The sequence below is a fragment of the Somniosus microcephalus genome, chromosome 8 (assembly GCF_052327205.1).
Source record: "Somniosus microcephalus isolate GS21.2 chromosome 8, FLI_Smic_1.0, whole genome shotgun sequence".
NCBI lineage: Eukaryota > Metazoa > Chordata > Chondrichthyes > Squaliformes > Somniosidae > Somniosus > Somniosus microcephalus.
Window position 1 is genome coordinate 117,683,556 of NC_140994.1, and position 27,292 is coordinate 117,710,847.

Genomic DNA, 27,292 nt, shown 5'->3' on the forward strand with positions numbered 1-27,292 from the left:
TCCTGTGGGGGAGTAGAGGAAGGAGTTAGAGATGTGATGCCAAGGTTACATGCACATTCGAGTTGACATCTGCTGACACCTGCATCCATGGTCTCGGTGGGAGGCCTCTTCCTGCCTGACCTAGGGAAGAGGACCTCCCTGTGGGCCCTAACCCCATCCAATAATGCCTGCAGTGAAGCTTCATCGAATTTGGAGGCAGCTCGGGGTCTGGCACTGGCCACAGCTGCTGCAGGCTCCTCTGCCATCCTGTATGGTTCGTTTGGAAGCCTTCAGAGGATGCAGTGCTTGCTATGGACCTTGAAAGCACCACGAATGATGACATCATACTGTGGGGCTTTCTGACTAGAAATGGACAATTTGCAAGGCTGCCCACACGCTGGAAATTAATTGGCCACTTGAGGGAAAATTGCGTGCAGCTGGCTGACACATTTTTTTGTGTGTCAGAACCCCACATTCGGGGAAACCCGACCATTTCCCACACAATCCACAAAATCGGGCCCATGGTGTCTGCAGTTTGTTAGACTTGCCCCTGCATGTTTGGTTTTTAATTTTATTGTGTGGCAAGTTGCTGAAAGTGCGACCTGATAACGGCGCAGCGAAGGAAACCGGGCATCTGGGACCTGAGTGTACAGAACAACCAGACTGAAGGATTATGACATTAACAGCGCAAGGACTGAGAAGGACGAGTAAATTAGAGTGGGTGAATTCAATGTCAAATCAGATATGGAAAGAGAAATAAAGACTGGGAAAAAAATAGGATTGAGAGAGAGAAAAAAAGAGACAGAAAGAAAAAGTTAAAAAAAATTAAATTTGACCTTTTTAAAATCTCCAACAACAATTAAAACCTGAAGGAATGAGACTTCAGGCTTGTAATAGTTAATTTTCAATGCCCGAAAAGTTGACTGGCAGTAATTAACAGTTATCACGTCATTAAAAAGGTACTTAGACTGGAATAGACAAGACGTAACTTTCCGTAGCAAGCTTAGTTCGTACCTACTGCGCAAATACAGCAACTTCATGCCATTCATTAAAGGTGAGTCAGTCAGTGAGATGCCGTTTTTGTGAAGCTAATGGCAGAGCAGCGCAACTGGGACAACAACTTTTGGATTTTTGAATTTAACCACACATCTGCCCCTCACCTGAAGTTGCTGTACCAGTTGCACATAAATACGGGTGAGCGCCATTAGCCTCACCGTGATCTTGGCTATTGTCTAATCTTCATCTGCTGACATAAGCACAATCGAACCTTGGATATGCAGCCCTTGTTGGGGCTGGTTAGGTAGTTCTTTTTAGTGAGGTATGTGCGTATATGAGTGGAACTTCCAGCAGGGAAATGGTTTAAAAAGGTTTGTTATACAAAGATTCCATGAATATATTAAAAGTCTTGTGCATGGTGCACACTTTGTGTAAGCATCACACTAATCTCCTGTCACATTTCAGACACCAAAGTTTAGTAGATCCACTGGCTCACCATGAGCAATATCAGAGGAGATGTGTGTTGTGTGTGTGTGATAGTGTGTGTGTCTGTGCAAGTCTGTGTGTGCACGTTATTATGACCTACCACAGCAAATTATGGCCTACTGTTTCAATTTGCTTCATGATTTATTGGGCCAGATTTTGCTGTAGCAGGGCATCTAATGGCACCTGTCGTTAGTTAGACTTTCCCTTGCACTCTTCAGCTCAGCAAATTTTTCCCCACAAAGTTACTGAAAGTGCGAGCTGATAGCGCAGCGATGGCAAGCAACTGTGTATCTCCTTAACCAATGAGATTTAAGGATTGAGAAGTAAACAGCAGAAGGACTGAGAAGGAGGGTAAATTAGAGTGGTGAATCCAATGTCAAATCAGGCACAGAAAGAGAAATAAAGAGAGGGAAAGAGTGGATTAAGAGAGAAAGCAAAGAGAAAGACAGAAGGATTTACAAAAAATGGACATTTTTAAAATCTCTCCAAAAAATTCAAGCTCTGAAGGAATGAGACTTTACACTTACAATAGTTAATTTTCGGTGCCAGAGAGGTCGATTGCCAGTCATTAACACTTATTACATTGTGGGAGTACCTTCACCACAGGGACTGCAGCGGTTCAAGAAGGCAGCTCCCCACCACCTTCTCAAGGGCAATTAGGGATGGGCAATAAATGCTGGCCTTGCCAGCGACGCCCACATCCCAGGAACGAATAAAAAAAAAGGTACATACGCTGGTAATTAGTAGACTTAACATTCTGTGGCGAGTTTAATGAGCAATTATTGGGCAAATACAGCAAATTCCTAAGAAAACAGGGAGTCTAAGGGTGAAATGCCATTTCTGCAAAGTTAACGGTGGAGCGGCACAACTCAGACGGCAACTTTTGGATATTCACCTGCTCCTCACTTGAAGCTGCCGCACCATTTACCCATAAATAACGGCGAGCAAATACTGGCCCATTACATTTTGGAATTTTTTTTGGGGGGGGTGGGGATTTTGTGCTCATTGCAGTGAAGGATAGCAGTGCTGGCGAATGGAACACTTACCAATTCAGTCAGCTAGCGTCAGCATCAAGCACTGTGAATAGCAAGGATTAAATACAGAGTAAAGCTGCTCCTACTACATGTGTGTGACACTTCCATTTCCTAATGAGCCACCCTATGGCTTCTCTGAGTGAGCTTGTCAATTAAATGCCAATTGCAGGGCTGCGGGGAAAGAGACTAATTGGTAGCTCTTTCAAAGAGCTGGCACAAGCACGGTGGGCCGAATGGCCTCCTTTTGTGCTGTAACATTCTATGATGTCCAATTGGAGGCAGTTTTATGATTTGGGTCCATGCCCATTAAGAAGTGGACTGAGGCTGCACAAACTCACTTCATGTGGAACGCTGGGGAAGATTTTCATCCCATCTTCTTGAGTTGGATTCAAATCTCAGAACCCAGAGACGAAGGATTGGGGTGTAGCCCTGCATTTTAAATGACCAGAACAATGGTAGAACCTACCCTGCCAGGAATAAAACAAACTGTTCTTTTTCACTTTGTCTTTCTGACAGTTTGAAGCATTTATATTTCCAATAGAATAGATGAGTCTCATATTGCAGCATTCTTATAAAATCTCTCTGTCTTTCATCGATGCTTAAATTTCGGATAAAGGCACAACTGTGCTTCTTCTGTCAATAGAAATTACAGCAAGAAACTGTCACAAAACAAATATGTGAAAATGGGCAGTGTTTTGCTGGTACCCCCTCCTCTCTCTCCCCTCCCCAGCCTTGAGGAAGAAAAGTTTAATCCTTTGACTACCATAGGCGAGTTTACCTGTCCAGGTACTGTCAGGCGGTGGGGGTGATGAGAATACTGATTTGCACCCCTAATCTTGTCTTTGATGCTGGAAAACATGGTATCTACAACAATCTTTGTCAAAAGGTAGATTTTAGTCCAATTTCTCCTGCCTCCAAAGTGGGCCGTGGGAGCAGGGAGACAGAAGAAATGGAAGGAAACAAAAAAAGCATCAAATGTAGAGATAAAGAAAAAGTTTAGAATAGGTAGGGTAGAATATCATAGAATCATACAGCACAGAAGGAGGCCATTCGGCTCATCGTGCCTGTGCCAGCATTTAGAAAGAGCTATCCAATTAGTCCCACTCCCCTGCTCTTCCCCCATATTATTTACACTAAAAGTAGCATTAAACTTAAAATAAAACAAACCCAGCAAGAGTAGTTGGAAAAAAGGGGGCTACAACCTTAGCACTGGTAAGGTGGTGAACCTATTTTTTGGCGTACGATTGTATTTCAAGTGTGCTCTAATGTTACAGTAATAAAGCTACATGGTATGGTACTGTAATGGTTATGTTACTAGACTAATAATCTAGAGAAGGTGAGTTCAAATCCTACCATAGCAGTTTGAGAATTTGAAGTCTGTTTAAAAAATCTGGAAATGAAAAGCTGGTATCACAGTTTTTCTTTTTTGCTTTAATTCTGAAGCAAGTTAAACTGCACTCAGTATTGCCATCTACTGGTAAAGACAAGCTAAGGCCCTTCCCCTCCACCCCCTCATTACTCTGCTTTAAATCATTCTCAGGTGGTAAGCATTTCCTTTGCAGGAAAACATCCTGATAAATGCAATACCTAGCGCGCTTGTGCAAAACTATAAATGAAGATTAGATCACCCAGGCCAATCCTAGACTCTGAGGTTTGAGGCAGCGCATTTTTTGGAGGGCAGGAAGAAATGGGTTTGAGTGGGATAATGTGGTTCTCTGCTCACACAGGAGAATGCTTTGGGGTAAGCTCAGAGCTACTCATGAAGACAGCTGATGACTTTCTGCTATTGCTCCATGTACACTCGTTTCCCACCTTCAAAAAACAAAATTCCAGATGGAAGAGGGAATTTTGGCAATAAAGATGGTCCGGATTTCACACAAATAATTAATACACGTTTTAAGAAAAACAATGTGCGCACATCACTTCCTCTTTTAGTGCTTCCTTTCCAGACTACATCTGCTCTCCCATGTCTGCCTCTCTCCTCCCATAACACTGTTCTGGTACAATTAGGCTACAAAGGCAGAGGATCACAAGAGAGGTCAACAGGCCCTGGGGGTAGAGGGTAGATGCAGGAGGGGAGACCTGCTGCTAGCATCTGAGGGCAGGGCCTCGGCTGAACCGTAGAATAGCTAAGCTAATGCAGTTTCCTCCTTCCCCACAGCGTGAAAGCATTCAGCTAATGGCTCACTTTGTACAACCCTGGCACTGTGACACTGTAGCAAGGATACAGCCAGTCGAACAGCATGGTGTAGCTGGTTTTTGTGTTCAGAGCAAAGGCAATCCCTCTGAGATCCCGTGACAGGCCAATCAACATGCACTGTTGGAGGAAAAAAAAGGCAGAGTAATTGATTTTTATGTTATTAGACAGCAGATGGAGATGCAATGAGCCAATAATAGTCAAATCTCAGACTGTTGTCATTCACAGTTAAAGGCATTTTTTTCTTTTCTCTAAACCTTGAAGCATAACCAAAGAAGGAAAAAATTATTGCATAATGTGAACAGGAAATATTGACCTTCATACTTGCACAGTTGATATAATATATCAGTTTTTATTAAAAATAATGAGGATCGTCTGTTCTTTATAGCTTCTGGAGACAAGAGCCTCAGTTTTACTGCGCGAGAATGACTTTAATTGGCTTAAACGGGAAGTGCTGTTATGCACAGTGGCAAATAACAAAAAAGAAACATGTATAATGCTGAATAAATCCTTTGTACGAAAAGCACTACATGCACTGTACAGCATAAACACATTTAAAAGGAGCAAAGTGAATGATCCGGCAGACAAAACACTGCTCTTTGACACGGATCACTATGAAAATTAAAGCACCTATTAGCTACTCGTAGATTGTAATAACAAATAACCACAATTAGAATGTTAATACAGTGACGCCTTAGAATGATTTAAAATCGCAACTTTCTCCCCTCCTCTCCTGAAGGCACTGACTCCTGGGTTGCTGGTTTGACGGGCGGTGGAGGTTGGTACCTATACATAGGTGAGCCCAGGCATTGAGTATGGCCAGGCTATCTGGCGCCACCCAAACTGAGGCAGAACTGCTTCTGAATACTCTGTGGGATGTTGGTACAGTGGCCAACTGTGCTGCTACTCTGCCTATTCAGTATCTACATATTTGTAAATGTGCGGTATATCAAAACACATAGTTATATAGTAATTTTCTGTTCAAAATGTTCAACAGCTTTTTAAAGCCATCTGCACTGCATCCTTTTTAAATGTATTGGTGGTTTTCATACAACTTTCAACTGATGAAAACAGAACGCAGTATCAAAACCAAATGATTTTTTCCTGCCCCCTTTTCCTTGATTTTTTTATCAGAATCTAATTTCTCCACCCAACACCTGGCACCAAGGAGTCTTGCCCGAGAATCTCTCAATTTTCACCAGCTGGACTGGTCCAGGATGGGCTGAGACAGATAGGGCACAACAATGTTGCAGAAGCAGGGATAGCAACTTTAGTCAGTAGCAGGGTAAAAAAAAATGTTTTAAAACTGAAGCAAATTTTAGCTTTTTTTAAAAAATGTTTTTCTTTTCACATTACACTTTGTTAAAAATCAGAAACTGAATCTGAACATTAAACAATCTGGCTGAGAAATGTATGGTGGACTGATTGCAGTTTGAATTAACATTTCTGAAACTTATAGCTTCAGTCTTCAGGCTTTTAAAACCCAAGCTTGATGTCACATAAGCACCAGTTCTTAAATGGAGAGAGGGGAGAAAAGAGAGAGAGGGGAGAAAGTGCAGTAAAGGCGGGCAGAGAAAGGAAAGGAGGGTTAAGAAAAGTGGAGGAGGAGAGCAGTGAAGGAGAGAATAGTGAAGCAGCGAAGAGAAAATGAAGGAGGGAAAAGAAAAGTGGAGGGGAGAGAGCAGTGAAGGAGTGGAAGAAAAGTGAAAGGGCAGAGAAAGCAGTGAAGGGAAACAGAGCACATTACAGAAGGAAGAGAAAAAATATAGGAAGAGAAAAATAAACAAAGGAAGAGAGAAGTGAAGGAAGGGAAAAGACAGAAAAGTTAAGGAAAGGAGAAAGAAGTGGGAGAGAGACAGAAATGAAGGAAAGAAAGTTAAAGTTATTTTTTCCAGACTGATAAGTATCAGCATCCTTAACTGGAAAGATCAAGCACTGAGAATATTTTACTGAGGCTCACCAGAACAAGTTTCAAAATCACTGTTGTCAAAAACAAGTGTGTTTAAGTAGTAATTCAAAGTTCATAAACCCTTTATCATGGTCTCTGATATCATTGGAAGAACTGGGCAGAATCCCAGCCTATAACTCTCTCCCAACCACCATTATCCTGTATGTAAAGAGAGGGAAGAAGGCAGACAGATGCACAGTTCCTCTTTTTCATAAGTCCCTGTTTGGCAAGTAGGAATTACTTTAGCACTTGGCTAGAGTCTGCAGGGACCGTAATATTGTTGCCAACCTTACTTGCACTTCCTATCATGGTGCCGAATTGCTTGCCTGATGTGAAAAGAACCAATAGGGACAAGACGCTTACACGAGCAGGGCTTTATCTCAGCTCATCTGCTAGCAAAAATAGGGCAGCAAGGGCCAACAGCTCACCTAATTTAATTTCCTATTATATTAATTTTGCTACATGATATTTAAAGGAGACGTTTTCATTTAATGAGCATCATTTGCACACTAGATGGGATATAGCTTTGTCACATACTGTCCCTGTAAATAATATCTTCATTATGAGTGGAGATTTTTTTGCAGGGGCAGATTATATACAATATTTCATGTAATTTGTCTTTTTTTTTAATGTGCTTGAATGCTTCATGTAATAAGCATCATGATGTCTATTGCAAATGTCAGATTGTTCATTTATCATACATCCTCAAAGTGGTTGATCAGCCCAGTGTTTACATTACTAGATTATCGGAAACACAATTGACATTTACAATGTGGATCTCCTCTGGACGCCAAGTTTTATAAATCTGTGAGATCAGTGGCAGTAGGTGTCATTGATGGGGGGGGGGGTCTGAGTTGGGGTGTTGCTACTTCCTGGATTAGCACAGAGGACACCTCTGAAGAAGTCTCCAGACTGCACGACCTGGTTTATTGGACTCAGAGGGCAACGCGCTTCTTCTGAAGGCTGTTGTTGGCCCATTATCTGATTGGATAGTTTACAGACCAAACCTCCTCTTTCTCCTCCAGGACTGTGTTCTTCTCATGGGCGAATTTCAGCAAGGTGTATTTTCACAATGGCAATTCTGCTTCAAGCTGCTACAGCCGAGGATGGTCCAGGCAGAAAAGCAATTATAAATCAACACCAAAGACAAGAAATATATCAAAAGTGTATATATGAGAAACAATCACACTGTATATACGGAATAATTCATCGTCCAGTAATAGATTTGAAAAAAATTAAAATTGCAGCATTAGTCACGTAATTCAATATATCCTTCAGCCCTAAACCACTATTTCCCTTTCACCTATTCACACTGCCCTTATAGTGTTTGATATACTTGCTACGTAATAGTAAGGGCATTGTTATGCTGCAGGTACCAGCCTCAGACCAGCTGGCAGACTGGAGTTACACTGTAGGTGTTAAATCTGTGAATCTTGATGTATGGTGTCCTTCAATAAATAGACAGAGACTGCAGAGGAACAATCAACACGTGTTTACTCAGGGTTTATATACAGGTGTGGTCACTGCCGGTACTACAGTATACAGGAGCTGTCAAAAAGTAGTTCTCCCCTTAAAGGTACATACACTACAATTCCTCCCCTTTTAGATTAACAGTACCATAACATTCATTTAACAATTAACACTTTTAACATGCAACATTAACTGAAAATAGTCCATTTATAAATTCAGTCTTTGGGGCGGCTTCCTGATCCTTTCTGGATAGCGCCTTTCCCGAGTGTCTTGCTCTTGGTGCGGAGGCGATTCTGGCCCCCTGTCGTCGGTTGGTTCATCAGCTTCCGATGCTACTGTTTCTGGGGTAGATGCTACCTGTATATCGGGTTCATCACCAGGTACGCGAGACATGGGGTTGACTTGTTCCTGTGACTCTAGGATCTGGTCGACATGGCGTCTCACAATGTTCTCCCCAACATCCACTGTGTACATTAGTGGCCCCTGCCGTGTGCATATCGTTCCTGGTTGCCATTTCTCTGTTCGGTAGTCGCGGGCCAAGACTGGTTGCCCTACATTGAAGCTCCTTGTCGGCTTCTCATTGATGTGCTGGAATTGCTTATTCTCAACATCTCTTCGTACATTTGGTCTGAGCAAATCCATACGAGATCTCAACCTTCGGTTAAAGAACATCATGGCCGGGGTCTGGTTGGTGACTGCATGTGTCGCATTTCTGTAGGCTAACAGGAAATTGTCCACCTTATGCTGCAGTGGAATGTCGTCATCGCACATGGCCCTTACTGCTTTCTTAAAGGTTTGTACGAACCTCTCAGCCAATCCATTTGTGGCTGGATGATACGGGGCGGATGTGTAATGCTTTACCCCATTCCTCTTCATAAATCTTCGAAACTCCTCGGACACAAACTGTGGTCCGTTATCAGAGCAAATCTGCTCTGGCAAGCGGTTCCTGGCAAATATGGTCCGTAGGACTGCAATAGTATTCTCCGTGGTGGTGGAGAACATTTTGATCACCTCAGGCCATTTCGAGTGCGCATCCACGGCTATTAAAAACATTGAGTCCATGAATGGACCAGCAAAATCAATATGCACCCGTTGCCATGGAGATGAGGGCCACTCCCATGGGTGTAGAGGGGCATGTGGTGGTGCATTTTGGACCTTCTGGCATCCTGAGCAGCTCTTTGTCAGGTCCTCGATTTGCTGATCGATCCCCGGCCACCACACATAAGCCCTAGCAAGGCTTTTCATTTTCACCCCTCCCAGATGGCCTTCGTGAAGCTCATTGAGCACTCTCTCCCTTAACTTGGGTGGAATTACCACTCGGGATCCACACATCAAGGTCCCCTGGCATACTGACAGCTGTTCTCTTCTGGATGAGAATGCTGGCAACAGTGAGTTGCCATGTGTTGGCCATCCCTTCACCGTCAAGTCATATACCCGAGACAGTGTCGGGTCATTTCGGGTCTCCTTCTCTATATCAGCGTTAGTTACAGGCAAGCGTTCAATTATAGTCGAATGAAATATTTTGACAGGGTCCACTGCTGGTGCTTCCTCCACAGTAGGCAGTGGCAGGCGTGATAGCCCATCAGCGTTTTCATGCTGTTTCGTGCCCTTATACTCGATTTCATATTGGTTCGCCCCTAGAAAAAGGGACCATCTTTGTAGCCGTTGTGCAGTCATCACCGGAACACCCTTTTTTGGATTAAAGATGGGGACAAGTGGTTGGTGGTCAGTCAGCAAGGTGAACTTCTGTCCGTGCAGGTAGTGGTTGAACTTTTTCACTCCCCACACTAGGCTGAGGGCCTCCCTGTCAATCTGGGCATAGTTACGCTCGGCTGAGGTTAGTGATCATGACGCAAAGGCTATTGGCCTCTCTGAGCCGTCCGAGAATTTGTGCGACAGCACCGCTCCAATGCCATAGGGTGATGCGTCACACGCCAACCGAATTGGTAGTGCTCGGTTGAAATGAGCCAACACCTCTTTTGATGTGATCAATTCTTTGCTCTTCTGGAAAGCTCGTTTACATTCGTCATTCCACTTCCATGGTACCCCCGTTTGCAGTAGGGTGTTCAGTGGGTGTAGTACGGTAGACAAATTTGGCAAGAACTTATGGTAGTAGTTCACCAGCCCGAGGAACGACCTCAGTTGTGACACATTTTCCGGTGCTGGAGCCTTGACTACTGCCTCAATCTTTTCAGGGGACTTATGTAACCCCTCTTCATCAATAACGTGGCCACAATACGAGATCTGTTTCTGGAAAAACTCGCATTTGTGGCGATTAGCTCGGAGCCCATATTCCTTCAATCTAGTGAGCACCTGCTCCAGGTTGGCGAGGTGATCACTGTCATTTTCGCCCGTGACCAGGATGTCATCCAAATAACACTGCGTCCCTGGGATCCCTTGCAGGACTTGATCCATTGCCCTTTGCCAAATAGCCGGAGCTGATGCTACCCCGAACACCAGCCGGTTGTATTGGTAGAGACCTTTATGAGTGTTGATCGTGAGGTACTGTTTCGAGGCTTCTTCTACCTCCATTTGCAGATACGTCTGGGCCAGATCAATCTTAGTGAAGCGTTTCCCTCCAGATAGCGAGGCGAAAATATCTTAAATCCGCGGAAGCAGATATTGTACCGTGTCACCTTAAAGTCCCCACAGGTGCGATCCTTCTTTGGTTCCCCAGGCGTATTACTCAATGACCTCTTCATTACAGGAACGATGGGTGTAGCCCACTCGCTCCAGTCCACTTTGGACAGTACTCCTGAACATTCCAAACCTTCCAGCTCTGCTTCGACGGCTGGGCGGATCGCATAAGGCCTTAAAAAAAACTTTGGGCTTGCATTTTCCTCTATTTTGATCGTCGCTGTTATGCCTTTTAGTGTTCCGAGTTCCTCCTGGAACACTTCTTGTGCGTCAGTTAGCATTTTTGACAGTCGTCCAGGTGTGACGTCATCATCCTTTTTGGCATCTACAGTCAGTGCTTGTATGGAATGCCAATCTAGCTGTATCTTCCGGATTCATTCACGTCCTAGTAGTGGTGGTCCTCCCTCTGGCAATACATATAGGTCCATTTTTGGTGTTTCCTCGCCGTTATATATAACGTTCACCCTTATTTTTCCTTTGGGGTAGACTTTTTGCCCCGTGTACGTCGTCAAGACGATCTCTGTATCTCTCAAGGGTATATGTGAGAATAGCCGCTTGTAGTCCCTTCGGTTTATGACTGTTAGGGCTGATCCTGTGTCCAATTCCATTTTCACTTGGACTCCTGCTATCTTGAGCGTGACCCAGATAGTTTGGTGATCCTCCGTTTTGATCACATTATGTAGTTTCAGACAACCCAGCTCCTTGCTTCCGGAGTCTGTATCCCTTTTCTGTTCGTCCGAACTACTCTCCGTCAACTTATGTACCTTCTTGTACTTCTCCTGTGGAGATTTCTTGCTGCTGGTTTTCTTTTCCGACCTGCAGACTCTTGCTATGTGTCCTACTTTTCCACACTGTCTGCACACTTGGTCCTTGAACCAGCAATCCTTATGGTCGTGTGTTGTTCTGCCGCAGTGATAGCACTTCACTGTTCCGTATGACATTTCATTTGTGCCATATTCTTGCGGTCTCCGTTGTATCTCTGCCGCGCCCCGTGCTGCTGCTTCGTGTGATACTGCTATGCTGAAAGCCTTGTCCAGCGTAAGATCCTTTTCTGATAGAAGCCGTTTCTGGGTTCCTTCACTTTGAAGCCCACACACAAACTTGTCCCTTAAAGTATCTGCTAGTCCCGTTCCAAACTGGCAGTGTTTCGATAGCTTGCGCAGTTCCGTTAAATACTCAGCATTACTTTCGTCTTTATGCTGGTTCCTTTTGTGAAACTTAAATCTTTCTGCTATCAGCAGCGGTGTGGGGTTTAAGTGGTCCTGTAGGATTGCCACTATGCTTTCAAAATCCTTTTCCACTGGCTTCTCTGGGGTTACTAGGTTTCGCAGTAAGCCATACATTTTTGCACCCATGGAATTCAACAATACCAGTGCTTTCCTGGCATCTGGCACTTCATTCGCCTTGCAGTACACTTCTATGCGTTCTACATATCTCGCCCAACGTTCGACTTCATTGTCGAACACTGTGACACTGCCACTCTTCGGCATCCCTGGGTGTGGTTAGACTGGCTAAAAATGGCGTCTCCCGCGCTCTCCCTTCTTCTCCGCTGGCTCAAAATGGCATCTCCCGCACTTTCCTTTCTTCCCGCGCTCTCCCTTCTTCTCCGCTGTGGCTAAAAAAAAAAAAATGGCGTCTCCCTTCTTCTCCGCGGACGCTGCTCGGCCCTTGAACACTGGCTGCGCTCTGCGCATTTTCCTGCGTGCCTCTCTCGTTGACGCCGCTCGGTCCTGAACCCCGGCTGCGCCCTGTGCGCTTTGCCCTCTCTTTTTTTTTCGTCGACGCCGCTCGGTCTTCAACCCCGGCTGCGCTCTGTGCGCTTTACCCTCTCTCGTTGACGCCGCTCGGTCTTCAACCCCGGCTGCGCCCTGTGTGCTTTACCCTCTCTCTTACCCCGTCGACGCTGCTCGGCCTTTTTCTGTGCCATCGGTCAGCTCCAGCCGCCGCTGTTCGGGAAGGGTCTGCGCCGTACCTGCTGCCAGCCCGCTGCGCTGGGTCGTCGCGACTGGAGAACCAAGCCCAGCTCTCCACAGCCTCCTCTGCGATGTTCAAGTCCTCTCTGGATGGTCGACGCCCGCACTTCTGGACTCGGCCTTCCCCTTTCACTGCTCTCCAGGAGCGAATCCCTGGGAGGTGATGCAGAGTTGCAGGTAGGTTTGAATCCACTCGTCGCCAATGTTCAATCCGTGAATCTTGATGTATGGTGTCCTTCAATAAATAGACAGAGACTGCAGAGGAACAATCAACAGGTGTTTACTGGATGAGGGTTACTCTAAACTTACAGTACAGATCCCTACTCAGAGTTTATATACAGGTGTGGTCACTGCTGGTGCTACAGTATACAGGAGCTGTCAAAAAGTAGTTCTCCCCTTAAAGGTAAATACACTGCAGTAGGCTCCGTGTTGCTGTCTATCCAGAGACATGAGCAGAGCTCCGCTTTTAACATTACTGGAGTGCTTGAAGCATCATTGGTCTCTGCTCTAACATTAAGAACATTCAAAGTGACATGTAAAAAGTTCCCATGTGGTCCATAACTTAGCTCTTTTTGCAGCTGCTGTGAAGCTGGGACAGTGCAGCATGACCTCCTCAGGGTTGATCTCACACCTCTTTCCTTCAGTGAGGTTGGAGGGTGGGATTGCCAACCCAACTCCCAAGTTATTCCACCACCTTCACATTGACGTGCATTCAAAATAGTTCTACATCAACACAAATGTGGCAGCATTCAGTAACATAGAAGATGAAGATTAATTTACACTGTTTGTTACATAGAAATAAAATGTCCAGGAGTGAGTTTAAGACAGTAATGAAATGCCAGGTTTTTGCTGATGTCCATAAACCGTTTTGAGCTCCCGGACCCTAGGAGATGATCAGAATCCTTCATTACGTTATTGCCTTTAATTGATTGCTGGCTATCTATTACCCTGGAATTACGAACAGTCGGCTGGATTCAGTCACTCCACCGAAAACCAGCAGAGAAAAGAACATGACCGAGGCATCCTGGAATAGCCTGCATGTGGCATTGAAGGCAAGAAACCAATTGATTATTACACATGGATATATAATAAGATTTCAAAATTAAAATGATAATGTACACAATACAGCACTATGAAGTAAGCAGATAGTTCTGTATATTTTTCCCATTCTCCTTTATAATTGGGGTGAGATCACACAATGTAACACTGATGAACAAATGTGTCAACACACCCACGTGCTAATATCACACAGCATGTCTTCCCCATAAATATCTAATACTAACAAATCATTGCTGCAAAGAGCAGAGGGGTGAAAATAGGAAAAGCCTCTTGGAAAGCATATTTCCTTCCTGAAAACATTTCACTGCAGTAGTTTTTGGCCCACAATGGATATCGTTACTATAAAAAATGTCAAGCTATGTGCATTTCTTCACAAACAGAAAAAGTAATTACTTAAAACAGACACAAAGCTGCAAACTAGGCTGCAAGTACCTTTTGAATATGTGACTGCAATAATGATATACCGATCTGCAAATGGGCTGGGCAGAATTACCGTTTTAGAAAAACTAGTGGATCTCCTTTGGCATTGCACACAATGCCCATGAAATTCAGTCACACTGTGCCCATTTTTTGGCGCTAAACGAACTATGAGCCTCCAATTTGGCAGCCAGGAAGCACATGCCCATTAGGAGTGCACCACCCGCCACACTGGTAAAGGCCAACAAAATGGGTGTGCAGTGCCCATGCCTGAAACAGGGGGTAGGTCCCTCACATATGCAAAGAAGGGGCCTAGCGCCTGTTGGAGACCCCCACTGCAAGGTTGATGATCGTCAGGCAGCCGGCTGCACTCAATAAAACCAGGTCAACATGCGGCCTAACCAGCCGTCCTTAAAGGGATCGCTGTAGGTCGCAACCAACAGGCTAAGTTTTTAATATACTTACCTAAATGTGGAACAGGGAGGACCAGGAGGCCGCCACTACTCCAGCTTTTAGCGTAGTAAAACATCCAAAGGCACGTCACAGGAGCGTTATCAGACAAAAATTGACACCGAGCCTCAGAAAGAGACATCAAGATAAGTTTTAAGCAGCGTAGGTTTTAAGGATAAGAGAGAGGTAGAGTGGCGGAGAGGTTTAGGGAGGGAACTTCAGAGCTTAGGGACCAGGCAGCTGAAGGCATGGCTGTCAATGGTGGAGCAATGGAAATTGGGAATGCACAAGAGGCCAGAATTAGAGGAGCTCAGAGATCTTGGAGGGTTGTAGGGCTGGAAGAGGTTACAGAGATAGGGAGGAGCGAGGCCATGGAGGGCATTGAACATAGGGATGAGAGTTTTAAAATCAAGGCGTTGCCAATGTAGGTGAGCGAGCACAGGGTGAGGGGTGAACAGGTCTTAGAAACATAGAAGATAGGAGCAGGAGTAGGCCATTCGGCCCCTCGAGCCTGCTCTGCCATTCAATGAGGTCATGGCTGATCATCCAAATTCAGTACCCTGTCCCTGCCTTCTCCCCATATCCCTTGATCCCTTTAGCCTTAAGAAATATATCCAACTCCTTCTTGAATATATTTAATGAATTGGCCTCCACTGCCTTCTGTGGCAGAGAATTCCACAGGTTCACCACTCTCTGGGTGAAGAAATTCCTCCTCATCCCCTGTACAACTGCAGCAAGACATCCTTGTTCCTGTACTCGAACCCTCTTGCAACGAAGGCCAACATACCATTTGCCTTCTTAACCGCCTGCTGCACCTGCATGCTTACCTTCAGCGACTGGTGCATAAGAACACCCAGGTCTCATTGCACTTCCCCTTCTCCCAATCTATTGCCATTCAAATAATAATCTGCCTTCCTGTTTTTGCCACCAAAGTGGATAACCTCACATTTATCCACATTATAGTGCATTTGCCATGTTTCTGCCCAATCACCCAACCTGTCCAAATCGTACTGGAGTTTCACGACATCCTCCTCACAGCACACACGCCCACCCAGCTTTGTGTCGTCTGCAAATTTGGAGATATTACATCCAATTCCCTTGTCCAGATCATTAATATGTATTGTGAACAGCTAGGGTCCTAGGACCGATCCTTGCGGTACCCCACTAGTCACTGCCTGCCACTCGGAAAACGACCCGTTTATTCCAACTCTTTGCTTTCTATCTGCCAACCAGTTCTCTATCCAAGTAAATACCTTGCCCCCAATCCCATGTGCCTTAATTTTGCAAGCTAATCTCTTATGCGGGACCTTGTCGAAAGCCTTCTGAAAGTCCAAATACAACACATCCACTGGTTCTCCCTTATCTATTTTACCAGTTACATCCTCAAAAAATTCCAGTAGATTAGTCAAGCATGATTTACCTTTTGTAAATCCATGTTAACTTTGTCTGATCCTGTCACTGCTTTCCAAGTGCTCTGCTGTTACATCTTTTATAATGGACTCTAGCATTTTCCCCACTACTGATGTCAGGCTTACCGGTCTATAATTCCCCACTTTTTCTCTACCACCTTTTTTGAATAGTGGGGTAACATTAGCTACCCTCCAATCCATGAGTACTGTTCCAGAGTCTATCTTGGTGGGTCATGACACAGCATAACCACTCTTTGAAAAAATGTTTCTCAGGATTCACAGCATCATACTGACACCTCTGAGTAAGAATAACCTTATTATGTGGAATTGGTTTCTGGCGTTATAAATGTTACTTCCAACCGTTAATTTGATTGGTTCAGCTTCTCATTTATTGTTAGGTATTACTGACTGCCCATTTTTGGTTCATCGTTTTCTGATCTTCATGACTGGTAGTTTTCATCCTGCTTGTTACTTGGTGATTGCTATAGTGCCCATCAGTTCTGTTGCGATTTATCAACATATATATATGGGTGATATTGGGGACATCACACAGGAAGTGTGATGTCCAGAGCATGAAAAAGTAAAGGTACACTAGGCAACATTTTTTTTTTTTAATAGATATCCCATGGTAGTCGTCATGGTGAGGCAGAGGAATTATAAGAACAGTGTGAGGTGAATTAGTGTTAATAGGGACACTGATTTATGGGTGAAGTTTGGGATTTGGGAAGACACCCAAGGGTCTGAGTGTAGCAATGCTTTAAGGGGGTACTGGGAGCACTGTAATGGGAATTCAGGGGTCTAGCAGCACTGCAGAGAGGAGTTCTGGAAGCATTGAGCAGATGCAGGGATATGGGGATCACTGGGAGAGGGGTCTGAGATCTAGCAGGGCTGGGAAGCATTGGGAATAAGAAATAAAATAAAATACTAGTTTAGCCCTAGCTGGAGTATTGTGTTCAATTCTGGCATCGGAAGGACGTGAACGCTTTGGAGATGGTATAGAAGAGATTTACTAGAATGGTTCGAGGGATGAGAGATTACAGTTACGTGGATAGACTGGAGAAGCTGGGGTTGTTCTCCTTTGAGCAGAGAAGGCCAAGAGGAGATTTAATAGAGGTGTTTAAAATCATGAAGGGTTTAGATAGAGTAAATAAAGAGAAACTGTTTCCAATGGCTGAAGGGTCAATAACGAGAGGGCACAGACTTAAGGTGATTGGCAAAAGTACCAAAGGTGACATGAGTAAAAACTTTTTTATGCAACGAGTAAGAGCAGGGGAGTGGGGCTAACTGGATTGCTCTTCGAAAGAGCCGGTGCGGACTCGATGTACTGAATGGCCTCCTTCTGCTCTGCACTATTCTATGAACACAGTAGGAGAAGGTCCCAGGGTTGGAGAGTATTTCTACAGTCTTCTGAATACTGGGATTGACGAACTAAATTCTGGGAAGGGGATGGCAAGTCCGGGAGGGCGGTTCTAGAGTTTAGGATAAGTGGGGAATGGAATTACTGAAGCATTAGTGGGCAGGGGGGTGGGGTGGTCCAGGCAGTCGGAGTATTGGGAGGCTGCAGGGTTTAATTTGAGGGGAGGAAACCCATTGACGCTTTCAAACATGTCCCAACTGCACTCCCACTCGTCATCCTTCTATTCCAACCCAACGTGACTCCTATTGGATCGTCAGGCACCCGCTACTACTTTCCACAGCGTCCAGCGGTACCTGAAGTTCTTATGTTAAAACAATTAGTGCACTTTTAGCATGTTTTGTAACTTATATAGTCTTTAAAAAACATAACTTTTCATGAACAAAAAAAACTCACAAAATGCTGAAAAGTTCATCATTAATGCAGTCTCCGGGTTTTTATAGAAAATAAGTTTACCCTTAAGCCTCAAAAATGGCTTGCTGCCTCAAAGGTGTTTTAACTACATTTGGAGCCAAAATAAAGAGGGAAGGGGTTGACAACAGCAGCAACCAATCAGGGGCAGAACCCAATAATTCAAATTCATCATCCAGCTAGGCTTAAATCACTTGGGGGAAAAAACTGATAAACTATACAACTTTTCTGCTGAGATAAATAAATCCACTCTCAATAAACATTCTTGGGTTCTGGTATTGGACCAGCAACCCACAGGTCTTGAGTCCAAATCTCACCATGGCAAGTTGTGAAACTTAATTCAATAAATCTGGTAATTTATGGCCAGGCACCAGAAAATGACCATGAAAGCTGCCAGATTGTCGTAAACCCAATTGCAACTTGTCACCTCTAATTGGTCTGGCCTACAAGTGACTCTCGTCCCACATAATGTGGTTGACTCTTAATGCTCTCAGGGCAACTAGAAATGGGCAATAAATGTTTCCCTTGCCAGTGTTGTCCATGTCTAAGAACAACTAATAAAAAACAAAATAAACCACAAGTACCGTTAATCATAAGTGATGTCTATCTCTGAGGTAAAAATGAAGCAGTTCATAACAAAAAAGGCGCACACTTCAATATTTTACACGTGCCTAAAATAAAGCTTTGAGAATTCAATCTCCAGTTTCTTTGCAAGTCTTTTGGAAAAAGCAAAGAAACCCAGCGGTCTGGGGAAAAATATTCAGTTGAATCCTAGACTTTTGAGACAGGTTAAAACCTTTTAAGTACAAACTTCAACAGAGGTATTAAAGGACATAGTAGGCCATGCTATGAGTAAATTTTATTATGTTACTGTGAAATATGTAATTTTTTGAAGTTTTCATTTCAGTTAAAATCTCTCTGGAACATTTTTCTACACAAAGCGCTATATAATTGCAGGTTGTTGTTGTAGTTGTCAGTAGCTTCTAATTCAGTTTTCAAATCGATTTACTCACTTTTGATTTTATGTTCCCTAGTTGTTCAATTCTGATTTGCTACTGTTTTCCTTTGAGCCAAACAACAAAGTGTGACAGGGAAAGTGTGACAACAGGACATATATTCACAAAGAGGAAGTGCCCGCTAGATGCAAAATATTATAGATATTAGAGGTAAAAATAATAAAACAAAAAATATGGCAAAGAAATTCACCCCAAACTGTATAGCACCTGGGAAGCAAACAAAAAGCAAACATTCTTATAGTAACATCTGAAAAATGACAGATGGGAAAACATAGAGGAAAGCTACCTCTGCTCTGCTGTAACAATGTACCTCAACCCCCAGCTCTAGCTGAGTGCCCGCTCCTGCTCCAGTCTAAATGTTTGTCTCTTGCTTTTATAGTGTTCCACATCCAAGAACAAATAATTTTTAAAAACCACAAGCACTGTTAATCATAAGTGACGTCTATCCTAGCGGTAAAAATTAAGCAGTTCATAACAAAAAAGGAGCACATTTCAATATTTTACACGTGCCTAAAATAAAGATTTGAGAATTCAATCACCAAAAGGGTCGGTAACCAGAGGACACAGATTTAAGGTGATTGGCAAAAGAGGGGACATGAAAAAACACTTTTTACACAGCAAGTTGTTGTGATCTGGAATGCACTGCCTGGAAGGGTGATGGAAGCAGATTCAATAGTAACTTTCAAAAGAGAGTTGGATAAATACTTGAAGGGAAAAAAATTACAATGCTATGGGGAAAGAGCAGGGGAGTGGGACTAATTGGATAGCTCTACCAAAGAGCCAGCACAGGTACAATGGGCTGAATGGCCTTCTTCTGTGCTGTATTATTCTTTGATTCTACTTTCCAACTCTTGGAAAAAGCAAAGAAACTCTTTTTTTTACTCGATGAGGAGAGATGTCCATTTACTTCAACTCAGAGAAACCTGTGGTTGTCTGCTGGGAAATTCTGTAAACTGCACCTGCTCAGAATGTACAGATGTGGTTGGTAGCTCCCTTCCACCATTCAGGGGAAAACATATTCAGTTGAATCCTAGGCAAAAATACTTAGCAACTCTATTTCTGTGGAGAGTCTGTTTTCTTTCCCTGTTCTTGTCCCCCACCCTTAGCAACATGGCACTAACCCCGCTCACCCATGCAGATCTCTTTTAAAAGCTTCCTCAAATGTACAGAACTCCCTTTGAAAGGCAGTACACAGTACCCACTCCACATTCTGTCTGGCACTCTCAAATACTGTAATAAAAGCAAAAAGATACTTATAAAATATATTCTCCATAACAGTGGATTAATTGAAAATAAATTGGAAAACAAAAATCAGTTAAATCAGACAGTGCAGGAGAGCTGCTAGAAACAACCTACCCTGAATAACAGGGACTTTTCAAAGTTGCAAAGGATATTTTTGTGATGAATTCTGCAGCCACTAATGAAACCTGCTGGTGGCTCAAACAAAGCAACTTTAACTCCCCCGATGGCCGGGTGGGGAAATGCACCAGATGGCGCAGCTCGAGTCTAACAGATCCCCGGCCTATGGTGAACTAGCTAACCTCAGCCGGCGTGCAACAATTGCTCTCCATACTTTGGATGAGAAAAAAAAGTCAGAGTTGGAATAACCTATTAAAGGAAGGATATTTGAGCATGGAAAGGGTACAGTGAAGACTAAGGATAACGTGGGATGAGAGGTTATAATTATAACCAAAGGCTGGAACAATTGAGATCTCTTTCACTAGAATAGAGAGATTAAGGATGGATTGAATAGAGGTTTTCAAAATTATGAAGGAATCTGAAGGGTAAATAGTGAAATATTGAAAGTGCAAATTAACACACTTCCTCCTGAAGAACCTCATGGAAAGAATGAAGGGGAAGTTTGAAAAAATGTTTTTACACATAGGGAGGGTGGAACATGGAATGTTTAATCACAAGTAGCTATTGATACAGATCATATAAAAGTGACACCAATACAAAAGCAAAATACTGCGGATGCTGGAAATCTGAAACAAAAACAGAAAATGCTGGAAATACTCAGGTCAGGCAGCATCTGTAGAGAGAGAAACAGAGTTAACGTTTCAGGTCAATGGCCTTTTGTCAGTCTAACTTTTTCCAGTTCTGATGAAACGTCATCGACCTGAAACTCTGTTTCTCTCTCCACAGATGCTGCCTGATCTGCTGAGTATTTCCAGCATTTTTGTTTCATAAAAAAGGGAATTAGATAAGCATTTGAAAAGAAAGATTATGAAAGTAGGGAAAGGGCAGGTAAATGGGAGTAAAGTGGGTAGCTCCAGTTGAAGAGCTAGAACCAGCACAGGCTGAATGGCTTCCTTCTGTGCTGTGATTTCCATGATTCTATGAGTTCCGGTGCTCGATAGTTTCAGTGCTCCCTGTTGGAAAATGTTTGTGTGTCCTAACTTGCACCACCTAATTCACCCATCACTCCTGTGCTCGCTGACCTACTTTGGCTGCCGGTCTGGCAACGCCTTAATTTTTAAAATTCTCATCCTTGCCTTCAAATCCCACCATGGCCTCGCTCCACCCTATATCTGTAACCCTCTCCAGCCCTACAACTCCCCAAGATCTCTGTGCTCCTCCAACTCTGGCCTCTAGCCCATCCCCGATTTTCATCGCTCCACCATTGGCGGCCATGCCTTCAGATGCTTAGGCCCCAAATTCTGTAATTCCCTCCTTAAACCTCCCTGCCTCCTATTAAGTCGCTCCTTAAAACCTACCTCTTTGACCAAGCTTTTGGTCACCTGTCCTAATTTCGCTTTATGTGGCTTGGTGTCAAATTTTGTTTGATAGCGATCCTGTGAAATGCCTTGGGACATTTTTATCAGCTGTTGTTGTGTGAGGACAACCCTCCATGGCTGAATTGACTGCTAACTAAAATTGCCTGGATTCACAGATGAAGAATGACTACTGAGTGAGGTATTGGAGGGCAGTCTGTGGAACCCAGCTAGGTTGAGCACCTTTAGGGGAGAAGGAAAGAAAAAAGGAGAGAGACTCTGGCAAAATAAAAAACAAAAATTAATAGAAAGGCACTTTGAGTACACTGCCTAAATAGTATAGACATATGTATTTTTTCCTAACCAGAGATATGAAGACACAGCAGTGTGAGTTTATGATGTCTACATATAAACCAGTCAAAATGCAGTAGGGGTTAAGGGTCATTATGTTTTGTCTTTAGAATTAAGATGGCTGTCTTCAGCTTTACAGTGTGCTCTTAATTCTGAAGACACATCTTAATAACCTCTAAATAATTCCAACAAAAGACCCATGTCAAAGGAGTCAGCAGGCCCTTAGGTGTTTCAACTGTAGTGTTTTCATCTGCCTTTATTGCTCAATTCCTCTCCTGAATTAAGGCAATAACCTGTGATAAATTATTCAGCGACTGCTACAGGGATCAAAGCAAAATTATTCCATTAAAGTGCTGTTCGTAACATTTGGTGCTTAGTGCAAAAAAAAACTTCAAATGAATAAATGTTGAAAATCAAGCATTTAAATAATTAAATATTACTGGGGTTTATAGATTATAAGTCGGGAGAACATGTTGCTATTTGTGAGTACAGATGATTACTGATAAGAGCTTCACTTTGCCTACTCACAAACTTTTAAATTTTGAGCACAATATGCTCTACAGTACATTATTCGTTTGTTTATATAGTTTGTAATTCAAATGACGACGATTATACACAGGGTAAATTTCTAAAAAGCCTTACTTTTGAAATATTTAGCTTAAAAGTTATTTTTAATATAAAAAGCATTTTATGAAGCCTTGAACATTCATATCGGTTTTAAACACTGAGTCTATTTTAATACTTGTGACCTAAATAATGATCTACTATTCATCACTGTTGACATGCCTATACCATATCCAAACTATATGCACAGTGCTGGCTATTCCATGTCTAACCTATACACACGGTGCTGGCTATTCCATATCCAATCTACACGCACATTGCTGGCTATTCCATATCTAACCTATACGCACAGTGCTGGCTATTCCATGTCTAACCTATACGCACGATGCTGGCTATTCCATATCTAATCTATACGCACGATGCTGGCTATTCCATATCCAATCTACACGCACAATGCTGGCTATTGCATATCTAATCTACACGCACGGTGCTAGCTATTCCATATCTAATCTATACGCTCGGTGCTGGCTATTCCATATCCAATCTATACGCACGGTGCTGGCTTTTCCATATCCAATCTATATGTACGATGCTGGCTATTCCATATCTAATCTATACGCACGATGCTGGCTATTCCATATCTAACCTAAACGCACGGTGCAGGCTATTCCATATCCAATCTACTATACGCACAATGCTGGCTATTCCATATCTAAACAATACGCACAGTGCTGGCTATTCCATATCTAACCTATATGCACGTTGCTGGCTATTCCATATCCAATCTATACGCACAATGCTGGCTATTCCATATCGAACCTAAAAGCACGGTGCTGGCTATTCCATATCTAATCTATGCGCACAGTGCTGGCTATTCCATATCCAATCTACAAGCACTGTGCGGGCTATTCCATATCCAAACTATACGCACAGTGCTGGCTATTCCATATCCAATCTACAAGCACTGTGCGGGCTATTCCATATCCAAGCTACAAGCACAGTGCGGGCTATTCCATATCTAACCTATACGCACAATGCTGGGTATTCCATATCTAACCTACACGCACGGTGCTGGCTATTCCATATCCAATCTATACGCAGGATACTGGCTATTCCATATCCAATCTATACGCACAGTGCTGGCTATTCCATATCCAATCTATACGCACGATACTGGCTATTCCATATCCAATCTATACGCACAGTGCTGGCTATTCCATATCCAAGCGATACGCACGATGCTGGCTATTCCATATCTAATCTATACGCACGATACTGGCTATTCCATATCCAATCTATACGCACAGTGCTGGCTATTCCATATCCAATCTATATGCACGATGCTGACTATTCCATATCTAATCTATATGCAGAGTGCGGGCTATTCCATATCCAATCTATACGCACGATACTGGCTATTCCATATCCAATCTATATGCACAGTGCTGGCTATTCCATATCCAATCTATACGCACGATGCTGACTATTCCATATCTAATCTATAAGCATAGTGCTGGCTATTCCATATCCAATCTATACGCACAATGCTGGCTATTCCATATCTAACCTAAACGCACGGTGCAGGCTATTCCATATCCAATCTACTATACGCACAATGCGGGCTATTCCATATCTAAACTATACGCACAGTGCTGGCTATTCCATATCCAATCTATACGCACGGTGCTGGCTATTCCATATCTAACCTATATGCACGTTGCTGGCTATTCCATATCCAATCTATACGCACAATGCTGGCTATTCCATATCTAACCTAAACGCACGGTGCAGGCTATTCCATATCCAATCTATACGCACAATGCTGGCTATTCCATATCCAATCTACAAGCACTGTGCGGGCTATTCCATATCCAATCTACTATACGCACAATGCTGGCTATTCCATATCTAAACTATACGCACAGTGCTGGTTATTCCATATCCAATCTATACGCACGGTGCTGGCTATTCCATATCTAACCTATATGCATGTTGCTGGCTATTCCATATCCAAACTATACGCACAGTGCTGGCTATTCCATATCCAATCTACAAGCACGGTGCGGGCTATCCCATATCCAATCTGTATGCACGATACTGGCTATTCCATATCCAATCTATACGCACAGTGCTGGCTATTCCTTATCCAATCTATACGCACGATGCTGGCTATTCCATATCCAATCTATACGCACAGTGCCGGCTATTCCATATCCAATCTATACGCACGATACTGGCTATTCCATATCCAATCTATACGCACAGTGCTGGCTATTCCAAATCCAAGCTATACGCACGATGCTGGCTATTCCATATCTAACCTACACGCAAGCTGCTGGCTATTCCATATCCAATCTATACGCACGATGCTGGCTATTCCATATCTAACCTATATGCACGTTGCTGGCTATTCCATATCCAGCCTATACGCATGATGCTGACTATTCCATATCCAATCTATATGCACGATGCTGGGTATTCCATATCCAATCTATACGCATGATGCTGGCTATTCCATATCCAGCCTATACGCATGATGCTGACTATTCCATATCCAGTCTATACGCACGATGCTGACTAGTCCATATCCAGTCTATATGCACGATGCTGACTATTCCATATCCAATCTATATGCACGGTGCAGGCTATTCCATATCCAATCTATACGCACGATACTGGCTATTCCATATCTAACCTATACACAGAGTGCTGGCTATTCCATATTTAATCTATACGCACGATGCTGGCTATTCCATATCCAATCTATACGCTTGGTGCTGGCTATTCCATATCTAACCTATATGCACGTTGCTGGCTATTCCATATCCAATCTATACTCGCAATGCTGGCTATTCCATATCTAACCTAAACGCACGGTGCAGGCTATTCCATATCCAATCTATACGCACAAGGCTGGCTATTCCATATCCAATCTACAAGCACTGTGCGGGCTATTCCATATCCAATCTACAAGCACTGTGCGGGCTATTCCATATCCAATCTACTATACGCACAATGCTGGCTATTCCATATCTAAACTATACGCACAGTGCTGGCTATTCCATATCCAATCTATACGCACGGTGCTGGCTATTCCATATCTAACCTATATGCATGTTGCTGGCTATTCCATATCCAATCTATACGCACAATGCTGGCTATTCCATATCTAACCTAAACGCACGGTGCAGGCTATTCCATATCCAAACTATACGCACAGTGCTGGCTATTCCATATCCAATCTACAAGCACTGTGCGGGCTATTCCATATCCAAGTTACAAGCACAGTGCGGGCTATTCCATATCCAATCTATACGCACAGCGCTGGCTATTCCTTATCCAATCTATACGCACGATGCTGGCTATTCCATATCCAATCTATACGCACAGTGCCGGCTATTCCATATCCAATCTATACGCACGATACTGGCTATTCCATATCCAATCTATACGCACGATTCTGGGTATTCCATATCCAGTCTATACGCACGATGCTGACTATTCCATATTCAGTCTATACGCACGATGCTGACTATTCCATATCCAATCTATATGCACGGTGCAGGCTGTTCCATATCCAATCTATACGCACGATACTGGCTATTCCATATCTAACCTATACACAGAGTGCTGGCTATTCCATATTTAATCTATACGCACGGTGCTGGCTATTCCATATTTAATCTATACGCACGGTGCAGGCTATTCCATAGCCAATCTATACGCACGACGCTGGGTATTCCATATCCAATCTATACGCACGACGCTGGGTATTCCATATCCAATCTATACGCATGACGCTGGCTATTCCATATCCAATCTATACGCACGATGCTGTCTATTCCATATCCAATCTACACGCACGATGCTGGCTATTCCATATCCAATCTATACGCACGGTGCTGGCTATTCCATATCCAATCTATACGCACGGTGCTGGCTATTCCATATCCAATCTCTACGCACGATGCTGTCTATTCCATTTCCAATCGATACGCACGATGCTGTCTATTCCATATCCAATCTATATGCACAATGCTGGCTATTCCATATCTAATCTATACACACAGTGCTGGCTAGTCCATGTCTAACCTACACGCACGGTGCTGCCTATTCCATATCTAATCTATACGCACAGTCCAGGCTATTCCATAGCCAATCTATACGCACGATGCTGGCTATTCCATATCCAATCTACACGCACAATGCTGGCTATTCCATGTCTAACCTACACACACAATGCTGGCTATTCCATATCCAATCTATAAGCACGATGCTGGCTATTCCATATCCAATCTATACGCACGATGCTGTCTATTACATATCCAATCTATAAGCACGATGCTGGCTATTCCATATCCAAACTATACGCACGATGCTGGCTATTCCATATCCAATCTACACGCACGGTGCTGGCTATTCCATATGTAATCTATACGTACGAAGCTGGCTATTCCATATCTAATCTACAAGCACGATGCTGGCTATTCCATATCCAATCTATAAGCACGATGCTGGCTATTCCATATCTAATCTATACGCACGATGCTGTCTATTACATATCCAATCTATAAGCACGATGCTGGCTATTCCATATCCAAACTATACGCACGATGCTGGCTATTCCATATCCAATCTACACGCACGGTGCTGGCTATTCCATATGTAATCTATACGTACGAAGCTGGCTATTCCATATCTAATCTACAAGCACGATGCTGGCTATTCCATATGTAATCTATACGCACGATGCTGGCTATTCCACAT

At 43.4% G+C, this 27,292-nt stretch overlaps 1 protein-coding gene across 1 annotated transcript in view; it reads right to left on the reverse strand.

Annotated features, from left to right (window-relative positions):
* LOC147113758 (ran-binding protein 17-like) overlaps nt 1-27,292 on the reverse strand; it is an 815,149-nt gene that overhangs the window by 239,203 nt on the left and 548,654 nt on the right. Inside the window, exon 16 of the mRNA XM_085995069.1 lies at nt 4,724-4,812. Within this exon, the coding sequence (XP_085851195.1) occupies nt 4,724-4,812 (89 nt within the window). The remainder of the gene's footprint in view (nt 1-4,723; nt 4,813-27,292) is intronic.